At 37.0% G+C, this 19,205-nt stretch overlaps 1 protein-coding gene across 7 annotated transcripts in view; it reads right to left on the reverse strand.

The window, feature by feature from the left end:
• Positions 1 to 19,205, reverse strand: part of STS (steroid sulfatase) — a 117,154-nt gene that overhangs the window by 59,472 nt on the left and 38,477 nt on the right. For all 7 annotated transcript variants that reach the window (XM_087757028.1, XM_087757024.1, XM_087757022.1 and 4 more), the window contains one exon: positions 13,334 to 13,470. In XM_087757028.1, the coding sequence (XP_087613154.1) occupies positions 13,334 to 13,470 (137 nt within the window). The remainder of the gene's footprint in view (positions 1 to 13,333; positions 13,471 to 19,205) is intronic.

A 19,205-nucleotide genomic window follows, 5' to 3' on the forward strand; every position in this document is an offset into this window, starting at 1 on the left:
GGCTTTGCTTTGCATACAAGGATCACAGTGAGATGTGGCTTTTAGGATAAATCTGAAGGCTAAATTTGAGATGAGGAAGGATCATTCACACAGCAACACCACAGATCAGCTGAAACATTAACATAGATACAAGGAACAAATTAATCTAAACGTAAATAGATAGTATTTGGGGAAGAAAGGAGTTATTGCCAAGGTAAACTCCCCAAAGCACAGATGGTAAATAACCACTGGAAGGCCCTAACTAGCACGTTTCTTACTGATGGGAAGAGCACTATTCTTATGGATAGAGAGGCAGGTACACGGTTAGTCCCTCCCTATTAATGTATTTTTTAAAGGACTAGTTCTCTCTGAACCTATACCATCAAATCTATGGAAGTTGTATATAGATAGACCTCCTTGACCAGGAAAGGTTTGAAATCTCCACATTTCACAGGAATAGTTCTGTAACAGACTGGTATTTCAGTATCACACACAGAGAGAAGTACACAACAGCAAATAGATTTCTGCTTTCAAAGGTGCTGGAAAAGCATGGCTAGCTATACTCAGCAACTGACTGTATCATTAGCAAGATTTAACGATTAAATATGACAGCATAGGATACAACATTTGCATACATTTCCTGATAGTGTATTTATTATACCAGTGCCTCCTATTTAAAATAATTATTTTCTGCTCTCTTACTGTGTGTTCCTAAAGTTAATACAGAACAAGGAAAGTAATTAAATGCCACATCAGAAACTCAGTTTTACATTCTGAGTGAGAAATGTGATATTATTCTCTAGTATTTTTTGCCAAGAAAGTCCTCAAAGCTCTCTTTAACTTGGCTATCTACTTTTTATGAGCAGCACCTGGGTGTTATTGCAACAACTGGTTGATGAACTACAGCAGAATCACACAGAAGCTGAAATGTGAATAGACTGAGAAATTTGGGATATGGGTCTTGACTACCTCAGCTCTAAATTGGCAAGAATATTTAGGATATGTCCTGTAGAAATGTTTTAGGGATTTTTTTAAGGTCAACTGCCAATTTTGTGCCTTATTAAAATAATACTGGTAAAAAAGCCATCACAGCAGCACTTTGCCCATAACACCATGCTAAGATGTTCAAATTTTGTCCTGTAGGATGTGCTGTGGTGAATATAAAGGAATTTACATTATGTTTCACTGTCCTGAATCACATCTTTTTATGTTGTTAGAAACTCTGGCCCCAGTCAGGACTTCATGAGACAGATGGGACATTTCAGCCCACTTTCAGCTGCACAGACATCATCCTTACCTTTGGCTTTGGTTTTCCCTCTACTTTCCTGCTTAATGGGCATTTGACACTTGTATGGTGTTGCTCCCTGCCTGTGAGCTTCTGGCAGCCACCTCTGCTTTCCTCCTCTGCTTTGCCAGCTATTCCTAGCCACATACTGAGCACTGTCTTGCACATATTAGAAAGGCGGGCCATTTGTTTACTATCTTTCTGACATTATGGTTAAACTTTGAAACTAAATATACACTTCTTCTATTACATGATTTTCACTTTTTTTTTTTCTTTTTATTAAAAATAAATTGACAGAAAATATAGATTGTTTGGAAGGTTGTGATGCCATTTTTTTAAAAGAATCATAACCTTTTCATACAGAATCCATAGTTGTTGACTTCAAGTCAGCCCAGTTCCACTGACGTCAGTGCAGTTACATCATGCTATGCAAACAGAAGACCTATCCTAACATTGTTAAAAAGAACAGGTATTTATCAGGGTATTTATCACCTTGCTTAGTCGAGTGACCGCTTTCTTCTTTTCTAACCAAACCCTAAAAACCGCCTCTTTTTAAAAAACAAAAATAGTTTGAGGGACCTGGGTATCTGCCAACTAGAAACATGCCTATATTGATACATGAAGATCCTGATCTTCTTTATTTAATGTCATTCACTTTGGATTTAGGAAGATACCTTCTTCAACTCCTAGGGAAGAATAACTAATACAGGAGTTGCATGGAACTGAGAAATGTTTATGTATAAAAGGAAAGCTGAAATTAAATAAAAGACACCTTCCACAAGGAGGTGTAATATTAAAGTATGTCAAATTAATATCACCTGTTTTATCTCAATTGTATGACACTTTTGTTCCTCCTTCTTAAAACTTAGTCTTTCCAGAACTACTTAAATAATGATGTTGCAATAAGCTATTATCAATAGGGACTGATCATTGTAGGAGATGCCAAGTAATGAAAAGCAGCCAAGTGGAGGGAAAAAATACAGTGTGATCTCTTGTGACAATCCATTAGGAAGACCTAGCAAAGAAAAACAGCAAAGAAAAAGAGAAGAATAAATTATCTGCTTGTGGCATATGAGGAGCTGACAAGAAAAGACGACCAGATTTGACTCTTAGATGAAAGTGCACCTCTCTCACATCAGGAAGGCAAAAATTTATTTAATTAGTATTGCAGATATGGAAATACATTAAAGTTATCCTGACTACTTAGTTCAATGGGACTCTTCATATCAATATGGGAGAGAGGAACCTGGTGCTAAGGTTCTGTTTTTGGACCGCTGCATCATAAACATATTCCTATATGTATACTACTGGATGGGCCAAGGTCTCTTTTGACATCTAGGGAAAGAAAAGAACCTACCAAAAGGGAAAGAAGTCTCATCTTCAGAGATGGTAACAGACCTACCACAGACATTTTGTTAAAATCCATCTCCTGGCTGCCACTGTAGTAGCTCAATTATGCATGAAAAGAGTTTATTTATAAGCAGAACAGGCCTGTTTTCAAACATCAGTTATCAAAGCTTCTATTATTCTCAAGGCATTGTATTTTATTTTTTTATCCCTTGTTTCTGTTTTAAAGAAAATGGTATTTACCATTTAACACCAACAGCAAACTTTTGAATACATTCATTAAATATTTCTTAGCAATCCAAGTTGTCAGCAAGAAACTGAATCACAGAGTTCCTTAGCTGACAAAAGAAATTCTAACTTGAGATTTACAAACTTCAGAGCTAAGGAGTCCCAGAATTTTACAAAATTACCATCTGAAAAAATGTAATGACAATGGCTCTTTTATATTTTTTGACATTACATGTTATTAAATGTTTCTGAAAGTTTCAGTATGATGTGATGATTTTACAAAGATCATAGAATCATAGAATCACAGAATGGTTTGGGTTGGAAGGGACTTTCAAAGATCATCTAGTTCAACCTCCCTGCCATGGGAAGGGACATCTGTCACTAGGTCACTCTGATCATTTTTGTGGCCCTCCTCTGGACCCGCTCCAACAGGTCCATGTCCTTCCTGTACTGAGGACTCCAGAGCTGGATGCAGCACTCCAGGTGGGGTCTCACCAGAGCAGAGCAGAGGGACAGAATCATCTCCCTCGACCTGCTGGCCATGCTTCTTTTGATGCAGCCCAGGGTACAACTGGCTTTCTGGGCTGCAAGTGCACATTGCTGGCTCATGACCAATTTTTCATCCACTGAATTCAACAGATAAATTATATCCATTTGAATTGTAAATGAAGAAAAAAAGGTAGTAATTTATTACTTGCTTAATGTGTGCTCTGCTGTTTTGTGGTGCCAAAATCAACTGTACTCTGGGTTAGACGTACTTTGATACCTTTCACACAGTCATATACTGTAAACACTGCTATACTTTTCACACTGCCAAAAATAGTATCTTCCATGACTTTGCTAGAAATGCTGAGGTATCCTGAGCTACTAATTTATTTCAGACATCTGGCATTAAGTTATCTTTGGGTTTGCAGGAAGACAAAATTCATATTGTTTTTCTGGGCCAGGCCATTCCTTTCTTTAAGATTGAAGCACATTTACATTTGTATTATTTTGCCTGCTTTGTTTTTAAATTGTAGTCTAATTCAGAAATGGAAGTAACATCAATTTATAACCCACAAATACCTCAGCCGCTGAAATACAAGAGCCTAAAGAGCCTAAATCCTTTATCCCCATAACACAGAAATGGCAGCAGTACTTTAAAACCATGTAAACTGAAACACCTAAGGGCCAAGTTAATCACATATAATTTTAGGCAAACTAAGTGTGACGTTATAGTTGAGTCCATCTAGTAGTTTCCTAAAAGGGCGCTTGATGAAAAAGAAGGATACTTCTCCTCTTTCTCCCCCTTTCTGCTTTCCCTGGAAGCTGGTTAGGAAAAAGGACATAAGGGACGCAAGGGTGCTCTGCCTCCCTTCTTATGGTAGCAGCAAGCTGCAAGATCCACTGAAGCTGTGGCATGTAACTTCATGCAGCTCTAAGGTAGGGATTCGATTATCCTGGAGTCTCTTTCATCATCTCAAGCAAGCAACCCAGCCCTCAGGGGTCAGGTGTTCCTTTGGATATTGAGCTTACTACTGTAACATAAAATCTGTTGGGTGTTCTCAGGGTTACTACAATGCACTCTTCATGAGGAAATGTTATGAAGAAACTTCCACGGGTGGCTAGGGAGAGGGAATGATTTAAAAAGAGAAGTGTGTACACAAAATACAAGAACTAATCCAAAAGAAAGAGAAAACAAAAAGAAAGCATTCAAAATAGTAAAAAATACCCTGAGTACACTAAATGAAATATGCAATAAAACCCCGAAACAGTAACACTAAAAAATAACAGGTAGGAAAGCATAATAAAGATTCAGTATCAGCTTTTTCTTAAACAGCACCCTGAATTGAAACATAAATGCCTTATTTTACAATCAAGTAGTGAGGGAAAAAGCTGGAAAAGAGCAAAGTTCTCACTTTACCAGCCTGCCTTTCACTAATCACAACATCATTACTCTAGTGCTTTCCTTAACCTTAAAAATTTCATTATTTATCTCATTATTATACTTCATTATTATACAGAAAGTGATAAAAAGCTTTCTGTAATGCAAAATACACAACTGTTTTCTACAAGAATAATGATCTTCGGTAGTATTATCAGCCTGCCTATTATATAGTGTGGTTGTTTTAGCAGTCAGATGTTCCATTGAAAAAAAAACAGCCATAGTCAATAAAAAGGCAGATCTGCCAACCTCATCAATAAGAGCTTATTACCACCTGGAATTTGAGCCTTGTGATTCAGCAGTTTGAAATTTCTGCATGGCAGTTTACTAATAGGAACCAGCCTGCTGATGAACAATAGTTTACAACACAGAATTGATATTGTCATAAGCTTTATTGTATGATTATTTTTTTCACTGAGAATTAGTTCCCCTCTTTTTTAACACTACGGTCTCAAAAGAATTAACATACCTTTCAAAGGAAGCGTGAAAAAGTTTCATGTCTCTCTCCAAGAAACAGCAGGGATGATTTTAAAAGAACCTCTAGGATTCTCAGTATCATCACTGAAACTGAAATGCACATGGTCACTTTTGGGTTTTTTCTACAGTTAAACTGAGATGCACCCAGCTATGAATAAATGGTAAAAGGCTGGAAGACATTTCCTGAATCATCACAGAAACTGTTCATATCATTATAGTTCATACGTCGGTGAAGATAGTTAATTATCCTTAAAAAATACCACTTAATCCCCAAGACCAGAAGGAAACCTGAGTTCCTGAGTCCAGGTGCACATTCTAACCATTTCCCACCTCCAACATCGATCAAGAACTGAAAGATAAATGGCTTGCTTTCCCCCCTTCCCCATTCCCATGCCAGCTGAATTAAAGTCCTAATGCTTTACTATAGATCCAGAGCTGGATTAGTGGGTGACTGGCAGCAAAGCTATACCTCAGTAGGTAAATCTGAACATCATTTCTGTGCCTCAGTTTTTCTTCTGGGAAACAGATTAATGAGATCCCCCTATCTTACAAAGACTTTGTGAAAATGCTTACTTGCGAATCTGTAATATACTCTAGTGAAGTAATGCCACAGAAAAGATGAGAGATGTCAAAGAAATCTGTCTTCAAAACAGAACTTCAATAGTGTGTGTTAAATAAAACATGAGAATTCATCTTTAACAACGGGGAATACACCTACTGTTGTGTAGCTGCTCATTAAGAAGGCACTCTGTGATGAGGAGACAGGGTTCCAACGGGAAAAGAAATGGCATGTAAACATATGCTTAAAAACTGTACCATAAGATGCAAGCATAGGAAGATTGATTTTTTCCTATCTTTGAGTACTTGACTTCATAGCCTTACAAGGTTCACTTGTGCCTTCTGCATGTTTGTATGAATGCATAATTATTCATGGACTGTATCAGTTATATGAAGGTACTGGGTAATCCACTACAAAACTATCTGAAGGTACAAGGAAGGGGGGTGGGTGGGAAGGTTTAAATGCCCAGATTAAAAATCTTTAATATCTTTAGTTTATCTGTTCCTTTGTTTCACTTTAGGCTTCTTTCATAGAGCTGTAACTTCTACCAGCAACATCCTTCACTTACTAGGTCAGTTGCATCCTTTATTAAAACCATGATTACAAGCTCTATAAATACCTAGACAGATATTGCTTTCAGTGTCCAAGCGTTGAAGAAAAAGGATGGCAAAATCATGTTCGTAAGTCAGTGCTGAAGGTTTCAGGTTCACAACAGGGACACTTTCACCAAAGTGAGCAAAGGGAGCTGTAAATCATGTCTCTCTCTGTCATCCTGATCCCTTGCTCTTGGTGACTGACTTATTAAACTCTTGTAGAGTTTCTTTGGGACAGGGCAAATGCAATTCCTCTTAACAGCTTCACAGTATCTCTGCTAAAAAGATTGCTATGCAGAGGCACTCCACCAGCAAAATCTTTAATAGCTTCCTTTAAACTTCTCAGTCTGTGTTTTGGAGATTATCTAAAATTTGGGTAAAGTTAGCCCCATTCAGTTGCCTCATTGCAACCTTCATCCAAATATACAAAGAAATCGCTCTATTCCTGCAGGTTGATTTTAGTTTAAATCTTTACTGTGTTCTTAATCTCACTGATAACGACTTTCCCCACCCACCTTAACCAAGGAGCAAAATGCAACCATGTCATTTATATGTGAAATTAAACTTTAGGGGCAAAGGTTAGACAAAAGGTTGGAAGTACATTTCATTACAGAACTTCCTATCCCCATTGCTTGGAGAGTCGTTAGGATTCTCTTATTCCTAGCTTATCTAAAGCTCTCTCCTACTCATGGAAATTAGCTTGTCTCAAGAGCAATGCTAATTTTTTCACTGATTAGAGCATTTTGATCACAACGTTAGAAGTAATTTCACTGTTTTTGTATTAGACCACATTTTCAGAGGTACATAACTAATAGAAAGCCTTAGAAATTTTGGAAGTTATATGATTACATTTTTGTAAAGTAAAATGCACAATGCACTAACACATCTTGTGGTGATTACTTAACTCCTGCAATATCAGATGCAAATGAAATCTGTTCAGCAGCTGGCAGCAAATTTTGAACAACACAGCACTACTGCCACAAGCTGCATTACACTGAAGTTTTCCATCATGGAGTGCACATTACTAAGATATTATTTAAACTTGACTGATTAAAAAATGCTATAGGAATGGCTGCTTAAGATGTGCTTTGTAATCTTGTAAATAATGCTCTAAGAAGGAGCTTTGGTGTGTACAAAGATGTAATATAGAAAAAGGAAACTGTACTTAAGGAGGATTAGGTAGCTCAGGAGGCTTATCATAGTGGAAATGGGAGTCTTTCATCGCTTAGTCACCTTTTAAATTCTGTCCCGTTCAGTAGTGACTGAAAGTCATTGCTGCTTAGTGCCATATGATATGTTTGGGTTTTAGCCCAGATCATAACTGGAAAGCATCCACATCATAAAAGGCAGAATGACAAATGTCTTTAATCTGCACCCTTATTGACAATTTTCCCAGATCTGACCTAAAGAGTGAATGTGCTTCAAGAGCTTAACTACCGTCTTAGCTGAAGAAACAGTCTCTTAATGTTAGGGTAAGAGCAGGATGGCAGAACAGGGTGGGAAAATGCTGTTCTAATCACAGAATACCTGTATTGCCTGAATACCTTCTTCCTCAGAGATGCTGGCCAAACATCTTTCATGATAACAAAACCATCTTAAAAATAAACTTTCTAGCCTTCAGACGTATACTAGTATAAATTCAGGAAAGCAAGGTCAAAGAATGCATCCTTTGCATCAGGCATCACTCTCCAGATTTTTAGTTCCATCTTTAAGTCTTCAGGCTCAGCTAAGTTTACGTCACATTCATAATAGCTGGATAAAATGATCTGAGCCTGATTATCCACCACTTCTGATAAAGTGGCATCATTCTGCTTTGCTTATCTTTTAAATCGACTTTGCACTGTTACAAATGACTACATCAGGTAAAAAACAAGGATAAATTAGGCTTATCTCTGCGTAGAAGATTTTTTTCTGAAAAAAAATTAAGGATAGCTCGCTCATTTTTTACTCAAAGCAACAGGAAATTTTTTTTCCTTTCATATTATTAACGTTTATTTTAGCATAATTCAGAATTCTCAGAAGATTTGTGATACATTGGGGAATGTAACATGCTTCAGAACCTCAAGAATTCTTTGGCTGTAACATTTAGACCCTTCTTTTTGTTTTGTGAATGCTTTAGACTTCATCAGAACAAGAATTCTACTAAAAGTCTTGTGGGCATAGTTCAGTTTTCTGTCTCCTAAATATTTTACAGTTTTCCAAAAGTAGCTTTCATTTTGTTTCTGAAAACATTCTTTCATCTATTACTAAAGCAGTGGTACATCTATCACTAAAACAGAGGAAAAAGCCACAAGGATCAATAAAAATGGTTTATATTAAATTGGATTGGTTTCTACTTAGACCCTTGATTCACATCACTCCAGAGCTGAACAGAATTTAAATGTAGAGGACGTGATTGATCCACATACATTGTGTATTATCTATTTAACCATGCACACATTCATCAGATAAAAGGCATATAAGCATTTAGTTTTTATCATCTCACATTTAGATACTGTAGGAATTAAGAGCCACAGCATAATCCTGCACATATGCATTGATATAATCTCTTTTACAACACCGGAAAATCTAACTATGGAACAAGTAAATTAGATGTTTCCACAAAGGTCTGGAGTTGGCTTGGCAGAGCTTTTGCTCTTCCCTTCCTCTTTGAAAGCACTGTGTGAAGACACATGTTTATAGACAATTCTTAATCATGGTAACAGCTGAATCAAAGAAAAACAGTGTGAAAAGTGGTCTGATTTTCAGTTAGTCCTACTACATTGTAACCTAGCTGGCCTTTCTCAATGAACTGTACTTTACTTCTGCCTTGCTGTATTTCATTATAGGCCACATATCTCCCCAAAGAGTTGTGTAGCAGAGTATCATAATTGGTTTGACAAGTCATAAATGTTGCTCAGGTAAGGTTCAATTTATTCAGGTATCCAAGGTTTTAATTACATAAGTACTTTCAGTTAAAAAAAGTTAAGCACTGTATTTTCTTGTTAGGAAAACCTATTTAAGATATCATTAACATCCTCAAAATTTGTCATCACTGTAGTAACACAAAATCACAGAATGGTTTGGGTTGGAAGCGACCTTCAAAGATCATCCAATGCCCCTGCCACAGGCAGGGACATCTGTCACTAGATCAGGTTGTTCAAAGCTGTGTCCAACCTGACCTTGAATACTTCCAGAGATGGGGTATCCACAATGTCTCTGGGCAACCTGGAACAGTGTCTCACCACCCTCATAATTGTAAAAAATTTCTTCCTAATACCTAATGTAAACCTACCCTCTCAGTTTAAAACCATTGCCCCTTGTCCTGTCACTACACACCCTGCTCCATTGTTCTTATAAGCCCGCTTTATACATTGAAGGCAGCAATAAGATCTCCCCAGAGCATTCTCTTCCCCAAGCTAAACAACCCGAACTCTCTCAGCTTTTCTTCAGAGGAGAAGTGTTCCATCCTTCTGACCATTTTTGTGGCTCTTCTCTGGATCTGCTCGAACAGGTCCATGACTTTCTTGTGCTGGGGACCCCAGAGCTGAATGAAGTACCTGGGTGGGGTCTCATGAGAGAGTAGAGGAGGAGAGCATCATGAGAGTATCTTGCTTCTGTTTGCTTCAGTGAAGAGTTTCTTGGTTCCTCTGGACTGACTTTCAAAGGCTATGTCTGATTTTGTTTCAAATATGAATTGACTTTAGCGAATAGCTTGCTTTCTTTTCGTCAGCACGTCACAGGATCACAGAATGATTGAGGTGGGAGGGACCTCTGGAGGTCACCTGGTCCAACCCCTCCTGCTCAAGCAGGGCCACTTGGAGCCCAGGACCATGTCCAGATGGCTTTTGAATATCTCCAAGAAGGGAGACTCCACCACCTCTCTGGGCAACCTGTGCCAGTGCTTGGTCACCCTCAGAGTAAAAAAGTTTTTCCTGATGTTCAGAGGGAACTCCCTGTGTTTCAGTTTGTGCCCATTGCTTCTTGTCACTGGGCATCAATGAGAAGAGCCTGGCCCCATCCTCTTTGCACCCTCCCTTCAGGTATTTATATACATTAATAAGATCCACCCTCAGCCTTCTCTTCTCCAGGCTGAACAGAGCTCTAGACCCAGCTCTCTCAGCCTTTCCTCATAGGACAGATGCTCTGGTCCCTTGATCATCTTTGTGACCCTTTCCTGGACACTGTCCAGTAGCTCCAGATCCCTCTTGTACTGGGGAGATATGAAGCTTTTAAGCCAAACCTTTTAAGATATTTCAAACACAAGATACATGTAAGAGGCATTGGGATTTATTTCCACTCCTTTTCTTCTAATTAACTAACATCAGATGATGGAAATATTTTTTGGCATAACTTGATCCTAAGCCAGGTCAAAAGATCATGGCAGAGAGGCAGTTAAGTTTTTTTAGCTTGCAGGGCATTCACATAATAAAGATATCCAGACAAGGCTCCCACTCTACAGTTACCTAGCTTGTGCCAGACTACAATTTCTGAGACTTTTTTACACTTAAGCCATTCAGTTGTGATTGTTCCACAAAGGATTAAGAACTGATATGTAGTTTTGCTACTGTTAACAGAACAATAAACATCCATTTGCAAAAGTGGTGTTGAATTAGTTTGTCTTCACACAGCTTGCATGCAAGTCTACAGGGGGCTCCAAAACTCTTTGCAGTGATCTGTTTTGGATTAAATTAGTGTAATGCAATTTACAGCAAAAACAATTTTTGAACATATCCATTTCTCTTCCTATACTTAATCAGGAATGAAGGAATGAAGGAAGGGAAGAAGAGAGGAAGGAAGAAAAGGATAATATTGCATTCATTCATTCATCATTTCTTTCCCTTTTTAGACTGTAAGATTATTTCATCTGCTCTCATATGAGTAATAATTAATAACATTAATAAAGTGCTTAGCATACATTGAAAGAAAATTAATGTTATTATTAGCCAGAGAATAACTCTCTAAGGCATGTCACATGCAGTGACATTATAACTGTGAATGCTTTAAACATTGAATTCTGTTATACACACATCAGTATGCAAAAGCGGTAGACATACATGGTCCCAAAGCTTATCCAGAGACTTTGTATTTTGTATTTTTGACATGGACTGTAATCATACTCTTCAGTATTGGTTTAACAAGTCACAAACATGAAATATTCAAAGGAGTATTTTATTCCTGTGTCTTATAGGTTTTTCTCCTCCTAGCATGGACATTGCCTTATAATTGAATTATTGTCCAATTACACATTGTAAGTTTCTTTTAGAACTGAGCTGAAGTTGGTGTTTCTTTTCCTACCAGATGCCAAATATTTCTGATGTTGTACTATAATGCAGTTTTCCATACACTCGTTTTTATTTCCTGTGCTTGTGTTGTCTTTAATTAGAAGGTTTTGCAGCATATTGTTATATCTGGGCTATTTTGTTCCTATTGCTTTTGCAAGTTACATTCATCCATGAATAAATACTAATTTCTGCCTAGTGAATGATAAAACCTCCCTTTATGGAAAGCCTGTATTTTTCACTTTTTCAGCTTTTCCAGACAATTTTGTTTGACTTTTCTACTGTAACATCTTCAGAGGCATTCCAAGAAAATACTGGTTACTGACATCAGCAGTACAGTGAATAAATCTACTTTGTCTGACATAGTTGATGCATTAAGGCTGGAATTTTCAGTGGAGGTTAATGGAAATAAGTACTCCCTTCAATTGAATAAAAAAGAAAAAAGATACATTATTCCTTCAGACTCCTTTGGAAATGCCAGCCATAACTTTTTTTCATCATACTAATAATGGAGGAGAAAGTAACAGAGGAACTAAACACATTTTCTACCTCCTGAAGCAAATATGCTATCTGTCCACAGAGGAGTCTTACAAGATGTAAGCCAAACCAAGTATCCAGACCCGCAACTGAAACAAAATTTGATGCTTGTATACTAGTTTATGACAGATGAAGATCTGTTTCCTGATTGATTAAGCTAGCTCTGCTGCCCCGATGCTCCTGCGATGGATTTTAAAGGACAATACATGAGGAAACTCATATATCTCCTCTCTGATTTTGTTCGAAATTCCTATGTTATCACCACTTAATTTTTATCTCTGATTTATCGCAAGCTTTTTTAATAATATGCTTCTGTCCTACAGTTTGGTTGGTTTGACACATCTCCTAAGAGCCTGTAGTCATTCTGGAAAAGCATAGTGGTTTTCAATGTTACCACCTCTGAAACATTAAATAGCCTGAAACAGCAGTATGTATGTCAGCTGCCTTGGTTTTCAAATTGCTCTTTAAACATCAGAGCCACTCTCCTGAAGGAGGCAGCAAAACATGACGGCAGTAGCAAATGACCAGTTAGGCTGGGATAAGCTAAATATCATGGAACAGAAAAAGAAATAGTAAAATCACAGACAGTAAGACCAGCTAATGCTCAGTAGCTTATTCACAGTAGACTATTCATGAACAGAAGTGGACCTCTCCTATGTGACTTCACTAATTCAGACAACTCACTAAAATAATTAGCAAATTACTTTTGTTAACAGTTCATATTGTAGTCACTTTATTTGAAACTATTTTGATATGAATATCATGCTATCACTTTTCGAGTTAGTACATTGTTTTATGAGGACAACCTGCTGAGGCCAGATGGCACCCAGAAGTTCATGGGGTTGGATTCAACTACTCTGCTTCAAATGTCCACAGGTAAGGTGTCCATATGTCTGCTAAGTCCATACTGTATAGACTACCTTCAGAGTCAAAGAAGAGAGCAGACATTTATAGGACACAATAAATTTGGTCATAATGTAGATATTACAGGAGGTCAGATTATTGTGCCTTTCTTTCCCCTAAGTATAAAGGACAAGTATGTCAGATATACCATAGACATCCAAATTGCAGAAGTCTGCATTTGGTGGACATGAACGCAAGTCTGAATTACCTCCATTTATGTTAGAAGCACATGTAACATACCTACACTCCAGTCCATTTCCTCCACTGCATCCCCATATAAACCATGCTTGCTCTTTCCTCTGAAGTTTTTTGAAGCATATAGAGCAGTATGGACATGAAGATACGACAGGACAAGAAGAAATGGTCCATCAGTGTTCCTGGAAAAAACAAAACAAAACAAAACAAATCCCCAAACTGTTAGTATATTTTATAACAAAATTTCTACAAAGAAGTCTTTCTACAGTAGAGCTCAAAAAAAAAAAAACAAACAGAAAAAAAACCAAAAAAGAGGAAAACACACACACACACAGAGTGAAAATGCCATTCTTAACTGTATACTGAATTGAAAGCAAAAATAAACAAGAAAATCTAACTAATTACTATTTGCTATATATATTGAAAGAGGACTTGTTTAAAGCCAGGAACCTAGAAATTTCTGGCTACAAGCCCCTCTCTTCATTTTACAAGTACATATTTAAAGCCTGAATAAAACTGCTGTTCAAAAACATACCTTCGGAACTGCATATATACATGAAACACAATTACCTTCCTCACAAGGTCATATGGAAGCTGATCAACTAGACTATTATGAGGACCAGGGTCAAACATACCATATCATTGACTATGTCAAGTCAAGTATACTAGTATTTTCCTCCTTCTTTATCCTGGACTAAGGTATATAACCAAATCTTCTCTTGTCATTTAATGCTCTCTGAGTGTATGCATGTGATCAGTACAAAACACTACAAATATGTTGTACCAAAGAATAAGTAATCTCAAAGTACATACTAATATAAAGAAATAATTTTCATCTCACAATAATGAACAGTTTCCATTGTCTTCAATCTATTTCCTGAACTGATACAAAAGAAAGAGTGCAATAAATAGACTCTCTGTAAATTTTGCTGTTCATGTGATCTGTCAACATGATATTTATGATCAGTTCCAGCAGGCTGTGAAAGCACACCTCAAGTAAGAACTTTTTCTTATGCATTATTTATAGAACTTTACTTAAAATTGTGCAGTACTAGCCAAATTTACTGCTATACGCTCTAACAGCATTTGTAGTACATTACACATATTGTAAACATCAGCTGAATCACAAAAGCACTACCCATAAAACTTGTCTGGATCTCACCTTAAAGCACACAGATAATTAAAGAGTATTTTTGGCTTTATTTACCATATTTTCCCTCACCAATCTGTGGTGGATAACACCTGTGATTCACATCAACATCAAAGGGAGACTATATATTTCCTCATGCAGCTGATTCATCCACCCTTTAAAGGGGGGAGGAACAATGCAGACATGCACATACAAAATGTTTCTTTAAAATGAAAAAAAAAAATTCTAATCTTTAGAACCTGAAAAAAAAGTCTTTTAATAAAAAGGATTCATATGTTATCAATACTTTACTCTTAAGGAAAAATAACTAGGTTTAATATAGTATATTTATGATCCATTTTTCCTCTCTCCTTGATTGGATCTGTTTGTGCACAAGTTGCACGGTTAAAGCTTTCTTTTTTACTGGCATAGGCAGCAGTACATAAACACAAAATGAGAAAATTTTATCCAGATTACTCACTTGAGAAGTGTGCTTCTGACTGGGAATTTTCTTCATAAAGAGTTTCTTCTTTTTTAAAAAAATGACAGAATAAATAGAACATTTTTCATGTGGAAAATGGAAACAAAATTATTTTAATTCCTTTCAAATATTTATGCATGTATCCTGTATTATCTTAGTATTATAAAGTACAGATTCAAAAAAATAAAGACAATTTTTTTCATAAAAGATACACTTTCGATGAAGTTGTTTTTGTTGCTATTTGAGGTCATGTATGTGAGAACCTTTCATTACTGTAGGAACAAATAACACATGAGACTTCTGAGTCAATTAAGAATGAAAATGTCAGCACTTCAAGTAAAAAAAGATGTATAGTTTTAAGTTTAATATTTCATATGTATATTAATGTAACAATGACCTTTCATTAAAGAACATTTCTGCAAGGCAGCTGATTTTTGGTTTACAACCTGCATTTTTTACTGCATGGGATTATCTTTGACTTTTTCCTTAAACACAGTTCATTGAATTGCGAGTAAAATACAAATTTTAGGGTAAAACACCACAAAATCTATTTTATACTTATAATGGTGCAGGCACAATTTACTTTTCATGCAAACTGCCTTGTTCTAATGTCACAGAGACAGTGCCTACTTCTAAGTGTATATCCGTATTGTTAAAAGTGAGTATCAAACCCCTCCACTTTAAGTGCTATTTTCAAGAGATAACAACTCAGGTCTGGTGGTTTGTTTTTTTTTTTAAATTGAACTGACACAAAGATCTAACTTTCACGAAGAGTCACAGAATCAATGATCGATACGGAAGGGCACTACATCATTCTCTTCTTTGCAACTCAAATTGACAGGTTCTGATTGACAGCTCGCTGTCAGGTGGAGAAGTGTCTCACCTATTAATATCCTATAAAAGATCAGAGGCAGCTATTTATCTCCTGCCAAAACTCTTTGAAGAGAATCATAACTGACTACCTTTACCACGACCTTGAAAATGGAATGACAGTATCACCTAGTAGGCAGTAGAGAAATTTGACAGTAAAGCTTAACTCCTGAACCACTTCAGTAAACATCTCCTTCAAAAATGTATTGCCACTATCTTTTACACAGTTCTGTCCTGGTTTCAGCTGGGATAGAGTTAATTTTCTTCCTAGTAGCAATTGATATAATACTGTGTTTTGGATTTAGGATGAAAATAATGTTAATAACACACAGATGTTTTAGTTGTTGCTGAGCAGTGCTTACACTAAGCCAAAGACTTTTCAGCTTCTCATATTGCCCTGTCAGTGAGGAGGCTGGAGGTGCACAAGAAGCTGGGAGGGGACACAGCCAGGACAGCTGACCCAAACTGGCCAAAGGGATATTTCATACCATATGACTGGCTTGGGAACTGGCTGGGCATCAGTCAGTGGGCAGTGAGCAATTCCATTGTGCATCACTTGTTTTGTATATTCTTTTATTATTATTATTATTATTATTATTATTATTATTATTATTATTATTATTATTATTATTATCCCTTCCTTTTCTGTCCTATTAAATTGTCTTTATCTCAACCCATGAGTTTCACCTTTTTTCTGATTCTGTCCCCCATCCCACTAGGGGGGGAGTGAACGAACAGCTGCGTGGTGTTTAGCTGCCTGCTGGGTTAAACCACAAGAAGTTCAAACACAGGGAACTTCAGTTTCAAAAGATCTGAGATTCACTTATTCAAATATAGTAAAAATTTTTATCTTAAAGAGAATCACAGAGTCTTTTCAATTTCCTGAGTAGCCAGAGAGATTACACATATCTGATATAAGACATCCTTTAATGTGTGCTTAACTGATCTTGAAAACATCTAAAAGCATCATGTTGCTGGTGACTCCTCTGCATATTGCATAGTACTAGGTTCTTCTTTTTTAGTGTCAGGAGTCTTTACATTACTCAAGGATCCATTCTGGCTTGAGCTGTAAAACACAGCTTTAAAGTGGGTGAGAGAGCAAGTTACAACAAATATGATTTTGTGCTTCACACATGGGTCTTTTAACTTTTTTTCCTGCAATTTTGCTCTAAATACTTGCTGCATTGAAAACTCCTTGGGTACTTCTGTTTGCTTTTCTGTGCATTGATGTCAATCTAAGACTGCTGCAGCAGAGCAACAGGTGGGGTTCTGAATTTGTTGGGCTGCGGTTGTCAAATGAAACTGAGATTTCAAGTATGATTCTGTACTGGAAACGAGATGGGAACATGACATGACAGGGCTCCATTTTACTTTTTCACAATACATTCTGAATTAACCTTTAATATGATGGACAATACAATCTTTCTGAACAACATTTTTTTTTTCCTAGATGTGAAATTATCCTCACGTTCTGTCATAAACTATATATTTTTAACCTGTTAGACCACTACACCCCCTACAGCAGTACCATGAATCACAGCAGCTGACTATGAAAGCAGATATACTTGGCTTTGCCTGAGCTGGGCAAACACTGTGCTGTGTTAAAATTGGGTTAACAATTGTTTCTGTAATCCCTGAAGTCTTATAAATTACAGCTAATATACCCATAAGACTGAAATAGCCTGCAAAGAACGATTTGAAACAGATACAGGGGTAAAATACATTACCTCTTATAAGAATAAGGACATACGATTTAATAAGACTTACTGAATGCGAATATGTGTGCTGCTGTTGGCCAGGGTAGAGTTAATATTTTCTTCATAGTAGCTAGTATGGGGCTGTTTTGGATTTGTGCTGAAAACAGTGTTGATAACACAGGGATGTTTTCATTATTGCAGAGCAGTGCTTACACAGAGTCAAGGCCTTTTCTGCTTCTCACACCACCCCACCAGTGAGTGGGCTGGTGGTACACAAGAAGCTGGGAGGGAGCACAGCTGGGACAGCTGATCCCAACTGACCAAAGGGATATTCCACGCCATATGACGTCATGCTCAGCATATAAAGCTGGGGAAAGAAGAAGGAGGGGGGATGTTCAGAGTGATGGCATTTGTCTTCCCAAGTAATCGTTACGTGTGATGGAGCCCTGCTTTCCTGGAGATGGCTGAACACCTGCCTGCCGGTGGGAAGTAGTGAAGGAATTCCTTATTTTGCTTTGCTTGTTTGCGCGGCTTTTGCTTTACCTATTAAACTGTCTTTATCTCAACCCATGAGTTTTCTCACTTGTACTCTGCTGATTCTCTCCCCCATCCTACTGGGGGAGGGAGTGAGCAAGTGGCTGTGTGGTGCTTAGTTGCTGGCTGGGGTGAAATCACAATAATATGTCATTTTCACATAGTCACAATACACCAGTCATGGCTAAGATGAAAGAAAACAAAAATGTTGCAGTATATAATCTGAAGATACATTTTCAGCACAAATATGTAACAGTGTGTCGACACAGGCAGATACAAACCTAACTTTTCCTTTCCTGCAACCCTCCTTTTACTAAAAACATTCTTCTTATTCAATATCCCCCCAGCGGATAAGTTCATTCAATGCTTATTCCCCATGGCTCCCTCCTCTACTTCTAGATTAGGTCACCAATTAGACAGTGCTCTTTGTGACTGGACTGGCTGAATGCATTTCATTAAGCATTATTCCTGCAGAAGGAAAAGGTAAACCTTGGCTTAGTTCTATCAAGGCAGGACTTTGTCCTATAAGCTGGATTTTGTTTTGTTCTGACCACTAACAGTGCTAAAATCCTTGTTAGCATAAATGAATTCATGAATGAATATTTGTCTTACTCTTTTAAAAGACACACCTTCAAACACAAATCTCATATTCTCAATTTTTTTCAAAATCAGAAATGAGAACTCCAGACCACTTGGGTGTAATTTATCAAAATTAAAAAAGGTATTGAAAATGGAATGAGAAAGGGGGAAAAAAAAGAAGTAAAATTATGGAAAATATGACTCTTTCTAGAAGATATTAAAAGTAGGATGTGTTACTACTATACTTGCATTTGTGAAATGATTCTTCCATGCAAATAGCCAAGATACTTTTGACATGTCTAATTTCATGCCTGTTTCTTCCTTTAAATGCTTAAGGTACACAATTCATATATGTTTTTACTTTCTTTGTGTATAACCGTTTTTCTCCCCTTCAGAAAGTACAATCTCATAAGCATGGGGAAAAAAAAAAAAATCTCACCTACTACAAATTATACTCATTACTAAATCCCTCTCCCCGAAAACTTTGGAGCCCGGTATACAGACATACTGCTTTTTAGAAGTGTTCCATTTAAAATGCAGTCTGTCACTCACTGCAGAACTAGTTAGGTCCTTAATCATTCTTAAATGACTTAAATGACTAAAATCTTCCATTTTCATATGGCCATA

This window comes from Nipponia nippon, unplaced genomic scaffold, assembly GCF_047370975.1.
Source record: "Nipponia nippon isolate SJK-2023a ecotype South Korea unplaced genomic scaffold, ASM4737097v1 scaffold_2, whole genome shotgun sequence".
NCBI classification, from domain to species: domain Eukaryota; kingdom Metazoa; phylum Chordata; class Aves; order Pelecaniformes; family Threskiornithidae; genus Nipponia; species Nipponia nippon.